The 7,184-nt window shown below is 45.9% G+C and overlaps 1 protein-coding gene across 2 annotated transcripts in view; it reads right to left on the minus strand.

The window, feature by feature from the left end:
* ACE (angiotensin I converting enzyme) overlaps positions 1-6,175 on the minus strand; it is a 90,286-nt gene extending 84,111 nt beyond the window's left edge. Inside the window, exon 1 of one of the 2 annotated variants that reach the window (XM_044298165.1) lies at positions 5,749-6,175. In XM_044298165.1, coding sequence (XP_044154100.1) covers positions 5,749-6,009 — 261 coding nt within the window. In that variant the 5' untranslated portion in view covers positions 6,010-6,175. The remainder of the gene's footprint in view (positions 1-5,748) is intronic. The other variant, XM_044298164.1, reaches the window with a different exon arrangement.
* Between the last annotated feature and the right edge of the window lie 1,009 nt (positions 6,176-7,184).

A 7,184-nucleotide genomic window follows, 5' to 3' on the forward strand; every position in this document is an offset into this window, starting at 1 on the left:
CAGGCAGTCAGTTTTGTATGCAAAGGAAGGCAGACTTGACAATGTCTTTGTGTCAGTTGTCTGGTGTAAAGCTACATTCACACGACCGTATGTGTTTTGCGGTCCGCAAATTGCGGATTCGAAAAAAAACAATTACGTCTGTATGGCATCTGTTTTTTGCGGATCCATTGTAACAATGCCCATATCCTTGTCCACAAAACGGACAAGAATAGGACATGTTATATATTTTTTTTTTTTTGCAGGGCTACGGAACAGACATACGGATAAGCACACTGTGTGCTGTCCGCATTTCTTGCGGACCCTTTGAAATGAATTGGTCTGCATCCTAAAAAACGGAATGACACAAAATACGTTCATGTGCATGAGCTCTAAATGTGTAAATATGGTGATCAGAATGAGCGCCCTATTTATGAAGCACATAATCCACTTTTTCCAATTCGATAAAGTGGGCTAGGCTGCAGGTGTGACTTTATTCGTTTTTAAATTTTTTAAAAATAAAATTGCTTCTGCTTAACATATATATATATAAAAAAAGAAAAACAAAAGTCTGGAGCATTGAGCTTTGTGTTGCCTGGGAGTTATTATCGCACACATACCGGGAAACTGGGTGGTGCTATGGGGCTCTACCAGATCTGTGTACCGGAAACCTGCTGATTAGATATTACTGGCCTAAAGATAGACCATCAGTTGAGTGGACAACCCCTTTTAATTTAAAGAGAAAAAATAAAAATAAATATACTACATCCCTTGTGGACCCCTGAATTTCTTGGGCAATACATTTTTGGACACGTGGAATAGGGACTGAACACAGAGACTGTGGCAGGCCTTCAGATTAGGGGAAAGGAGGGCAAGGCAGAACCATATTCTACAGAAAATGAGCCACTCTATGGGGAGTCGTAATATGGCACTATTAAAGGGGATATTAATTATTGATATTTATGCAAATCTCAATAATTAATATTCATAAATAGGCGTAATCGTCTTATGATGACTCCGCCTATTTAAGCCTTAATGAATAACAAATCACTGCTAATTGCCCTACACTAATCACTAAACTAGCTGCACGCGCCTTACTGACTACCACTAGTAATCACACGTTACACAATAGGTATAAATGACACGGTATTTATTAATAATACATTAGTAATACAATGCCAACAATATACTAACTCTATTGCGGCGATACTTTACAACCATAAAGGTATTAGGTTTATAACTATATATATCTATAACAAGGGGATAGATATATATCGTTATAACCGCGCACTACAATATAAATACACACACTAATACAATACACTATAATATAGATACACACACTAATACAATACACTAACACGGTACTAACTACACTAACACAGTCCCAAATCCACCCCAAGATCTAACTAGTATTAACGACAATTCATACACTTTAACGGACGCCCACCCAAACCTGTCTATATACTATCCCTACGGGGTAAAATCAGGGGTTATTTCATAAACGGTGCTGCTGGGGTAAGCAGGACAGCCGCGGGGGTAGAGACACCAGGGAACAGGACCTGGGACAGGGGAAGATGAGGGTATATTATAGGGGGCAGTAAGGATATGGGGGAAAATAAGGGACAAGAGGTTAGGAGGGTGTATATGGGGGTAGATAGGGTATAGGAGGGTGCGTTGGTGGTATAGGGGGGGGGTAGATAGTGTATAGGAGGGTTATAGAAGGGGTAGAGCGTTGGTGGTATAGGGGGGGTAGATAGTGTTATAGAAGGGGGTAGATAGCGTTGGTGGTATAGGGGGGGTAGATAGAGGGTTATAGAAGGGGGTAGAGAGCGTTGGTGGTATAGGGGGAGATACTTATGCTCGTTATCCAGGGGGGGCTCGTTTCGTCCAGGGATGATCCTCTCTGTATGTGGGTGGGTGGTGGTCCGGGTCACTTACCTGACTGCTGAGCGGGGCGCCGCCGGTCTATTTAAACTTGGCGGCGCCCGCTCGCAGTCTCCCTATTGGCGCCATGCGCATGCGCACCGCCGGCCTCAATACGTGGGCCGGCGCGGTGATATGACGTCTCCGCGCCGGCCCGAGGATCTCGGAGCGCGCTTCCCGGGGGGGGGGGGGGGGTGATCCTTTGATCCTCCCGCCTGTGAAGCGGACGCTTACCTCCGGCGCTGTAATTACAGCACCGGAGGTCAGCCACTCACAGGGGCATGGGAACTCTTTGTTCCCATGTCTCTGTGAGGCGTACCATCTCCGGCGCTGCCGGATCTTATTGATCCTCTGTCCTTTGTAGAGGCCGACGCTGGACCTAATTGTCCAACTGTCGGTCTCCTCGTCTCCTCCACTCCCCCTCCCCAGCATGTGGGATTCCAGCCATATATGCTCATAGATCATAGATGCTTGGGGCACATCTATGAGCATATATGGATTATAGGGTTGATTCAGGGGCATGTATACATCAAGGGGGCACATCTCTGACAAGGGGGCACATCTCTGACAAGGGGGCACATCTCTGACAAGGGGGCACATCTCTGACAAGGGGGCACATCTCTGACAAGGGGGCACATCTCTGACAAGGGGGCACATATCTGACAAGGGCTAATATATATATGTATATATGTCACGGCATATATACATATATATATATAAATATGATCCTTCCCTCAACAGGCACCTATAGACGTCTGTTGGGCCATACTCTACCTACTAAAGGAGGGCTTTATTACTGTATAGAGGACCAGGTCATGTGGTATGATACAAGATCTGCAATAAATGTTCCTGGTTTCATCTAAAACCTAGAAAAAGCAATAGGATCTCAGCCAACTGACCATTCTTCTGCAGAGGACACATGGCGCTCTGCTGGTAGCACACTTTTCATACTCCATGTACTTTTGCCCTCTTCTATTTACATGTTATTTTTGAAGTTCTCCAACCCAAAGAAACATTGACTCCTACAGCCTGGATTCAGCCCTGTGGTTTGAGGAGAATGGGTTCATAACGCTGTGAACCATATTCACAGCATGGACAGAGATATGCCTGATTGGTAGTTATTCTGACATAGTGGGGGTCAGGCTCTAGAAGAGCTCGAGCTAAAATGACATTCAGATAGACATTTCTTGGCGTAATGAAACATTAATAGGTTGTGTATAGAGGTTCTTGCACACGAACGTTGTGTGCCCGTGGGCGTATTGAGGCCCGCATACGGCGGATCCATTGGCCCATGTGCACTATGCATCACTTAAATGGGTCCGCAATCACGGAGATGCAGAACGGAAGCATGGATCGGAAGTACTACGGAGAGCTTCCGGGGTGTTTCTGTCCGTGCCTCCGCACCACAAAAAAATTATCTTGTTCTATTTTTTTGCGGTACGGACGGATCACGGACCCATTCAAGTTGAAAGGGGCTCGGCCCGGCCGCCGCACGGACGTCGCCCATGCATTTGGGACCGCAAATTGCAGTCCCCAATGCCCAACGTTCGTGTGCAAGAGGCCTTATAAAAACGCCACATTCAGATGTTAGCTTTAAAGGGGTCGTCCAGGAATAGATCATTTCTAACAGGTGCCAGCAGCCTCCCTTTTACTACTGAAGGGACCATACTTACCTGCTCCCCACCGCTCTGGTCCCCAGTGCTGGCTCCTGCACCTCCATCTTCTGGTCTGGGGTTTGTTTTCTTCCACTCCAGCATGGTCATCTGATCCTCTTCAGACAATCACTGGATTCTGCAGTGAAGTGTCCACAAGAGAGGTCACCACTGAAGCCAGCGGTTGGCTGAAGAGGATCAAGTGACCCCTCCGGACCGGAAGAAGGAGACGCAGGAGCCAGCACGGAGGACCGGAGCGGTTGGGAGCAGGTAAGTATGGTCCCTTCAGTAGGGGAGGTAGGCTGCCGGGACCTGTTGGAAATTATCTGTTCCCAGACAACCCCATTAAGTCTATGAGAATTCTTAAACCCAGCAAAAACATGCATTTTTTGTAGTAGCTGTTTTTTCTTCTTTTGCCTTGCACTTTTTGGGTCCATGATAGAAATATATTTTTATTTTATTTTTTGTTTTATTCCATTCTGGTGTTTTGGGCTCATTTTTGGACATTTGTGTGTCATGGATATACTTTAGTTTTTTGAGACATGTTTCTTTTTAATAAAGTTATATATTTTTACATTGGCATTTTTTTGGGCATTGATCGGCCGTTCCATGCATCGGTGACCACAATTTGCGGTCCCCAATACACAGGCACCATCTGTGCGGATTCCGCATTAAACTTGAATGGGTCCGTGGTCCGTCTGCACTGCAAACAAAGTAGTGAATCAAGTGAATGGGTCCGAATCAGTGATGCGGGGTGCACATGGCTGGTGCCCGAGTATTGCGGACCTGCTGTTGGGCAACGACCCTAAGGCTAATTTCCCACAAGAGAGTTCTCCTTCCGGACGCGTTCATTTGTGCAAACGGCTTGCATCCGATCCGAATCCTGACCCATGTGTTTAGGAAAATAAAATTAAAAAAAAATAAAAAAATCGCAGCACGTCTCATATTTACGCAGCCCTGGGCCCATAGAAAAGAATGACGCTACGTGAAAATTGGAAGGAATTCGGATGCAATGCTAGGAGATGTAGATTGTAACTCCGTTTTTCTTCAAAAGTGTCAAAAACTCATGAAAATGGATGCACTGAGCGCGATTGCAGCCTCTAAAACCATCAGATTTTCACCACCACTGAACAGACTGACATATTCTGTATCACTCATGTGAAAAAGGCTTTAAGAGGAAGTGAAAAATCACAGAAAGGGAGGGGTACATAATCCTGTGGAGAAAAAAACAAAAAAAACACACACACACACACACACACACACACCACAAAAACACTATTATATAAAAACCACACCATCACTTAAAAAAAAAATATTTTTTTTTTCCAGTTTTCCACTCAAACAAATGTCATATGAAATTTATGTGCGAGTGAAGCGAGGTCAAGTCCTGCTTTAACCCAAATCCCTCGAATTTACTCACTCAGTAGCCCTGGTAGAACTTAGCAATAAATCACTATGGGAAGAAGCGATATAAATGCACTTTTTAAGCTTTGCGTTTCTGCATAAGCTTTCATGCCTAGGCTCTTAGTGGCATTTTTCTGCACTTTCACATATTTAGTGGCTTTTTTCGCACCTATTCTTTTTGTATTAAAAATGCTGTCTCCAGATGTTGGCGTTTTTTGGTCTCTGATTTATTTTTATTTTTTTAACGCAACATGCTGAAGCTTTTTTGATGCCGTAAAAACATTGTTCACTAAAAATAAATAAAATAAACAACGCAAGTGATTTATGCGTTTTTTGTGGTAAATAATGGCAGTGTAAATTCGTGTGGGGGGGGGGGGGGGGCGAGGGAGCTCTCTTTTTTTCCTATAAACAGCACCACTCCATGGTTTATGGCCAAGCGATGGAATAGATCTGCACTACCAGACGCAGCCCATGCAGTGAAGGGGCGCCATTTCGTGGATCCTGCTCAGAGGTTAGCTCATCTTCATGCACACATACTACAAACAGAAGCAAGAGGACACATACAATGAAATATCCCAAAACCTGTGGAGGCAGGGTGCTTCTTGTCTAAGAGGAACCCCACCTCCCCTGCATGCTACAGTCCTATACCTGTCCATTCAGTACTGGCACCACAGCAGGAGAGCCCCAGGGTCTGGAGAGGCTCATGGGGTCCAGGCAGGTTTGTGCAGACAGCATCCCCATCCATGCACCTCCGGTACTGGGTACCCTGGCACCTGTTGTGCCCACCTACCTGCTGCGCGGAGTTGTAGTCCGTCAGGTTGGTGTTGTAGGTCCAGCTGGCTGTCACGCTCTGGAAGAGCACCTGCTCGGCGGTACTGTTGAAGTCGCTGGCGAACTCTTGGGCAGAGGCTTCGTCTTTTCCATAATTTTTAGTTGGCAGTAAGGCACTGTCCAGAGCTGAGGTGTAGCCCACCAGGAGCAGCACCACCAAGACTACAGTCCTCATCATCCCCGGGCTGTGCCGGCCAGGTGGTCCCCGATTCACCTTCATCCCCCTCCCCCTGTGGGTAGAGCAAGACACACTGACTGGTGACAAGGTCCTTTATAAAGACGAGGGAGAGCGCCAGCCCTCTGGTGCTACCTCCTGCCGGAGATAAGACGGCACCGGCTGCCCCTCTCCATCCTGTAGCAATGGCACAATTCACAGGGACGAGGAGGAATCCAAAGTCCTTCACACACCTCATCCACCTCCTGACAGAGCGGCTCCGTCTCCTCCTCCTCACAAGGAACATCGTCTTAACTCCTTATTTCATCTTCTAGTGGCGAGCGCTGCCATCTGCTACATGCCTCACGCTTCACCCTCCTCACCCTGTGCTCGGTCCTGTCAGAGACCCTATAGAATAATATGGAGGACACACTGTACAGGGTAAAGTACACCCTATCTAATGCACTGTACAGGGTGAAGTACACCCTATATAATACACTGTACAGGGTGAAGTGCCAGATACCCTATCTAATACACTGTACAGGGTGAAGTGCCAGACACCCTATCTAATACACTGTACAGGGTGAAGTGCCAGACACCCTATCTAATGCACTGTACAGGGTAAAGTACACCCTATCTAATGCACTGTACAGGGTAAAGTACACCCTATCTAATGCACTGTACAGGGTAAAGTGCCAGACACCCTATCTAATACACTGTACAGGGTGAAGTGCCAGACACCCTATATAATACACTGTACAGGGTGAAGTACATCCTACATAATACACTGTACAGGGTGAAGTGCCAGACACCCTATCTAATACACTGTACAGGGTGAAGTGCCAGACACCCTATATAATACACTGTACAGGGTGAAGTACATCCTACATAATACACTGTACAGGGTGAAGTGCCAGACACCCTATATAATACACTGTACAGGGTGAAGTGCCAGACACCCTATATAATACACTGTACAGGTTGAAGTACACCCTATATAATACACTGTACAGGTTGAAGTACACCCTATATAATACACTGTACAGGGTGAAGTACATCCTACATAATACACTGTACAGGGTGAAGTGCCAGACACCCTATATAATACACTGTACAGGGTGAAGTGCCAGACACCCTATATAATACACTGTACAGGGTGAAGTACATCCTATCTAATACACTGTACAGGGTGAAGTACACCCTATATAATACACTGTACAGGGTGAAGTATATCCTACATA

Source organism: Bufo gargarizans, chromosome 6 (assembly GCF_014858855.1).
Source record: "Bufo gargarizans isolate SCDJY-AF-19 chromosome 6, ASM1485885v1, whole genome shotgun sequence".
In the NCBI taxonomy this organism is placed as follows: Eukaryota; Metazoa; Chordata; class Amphibia; order Anura; family Bufonidae; genus Bufo; species Bufo gargarizans.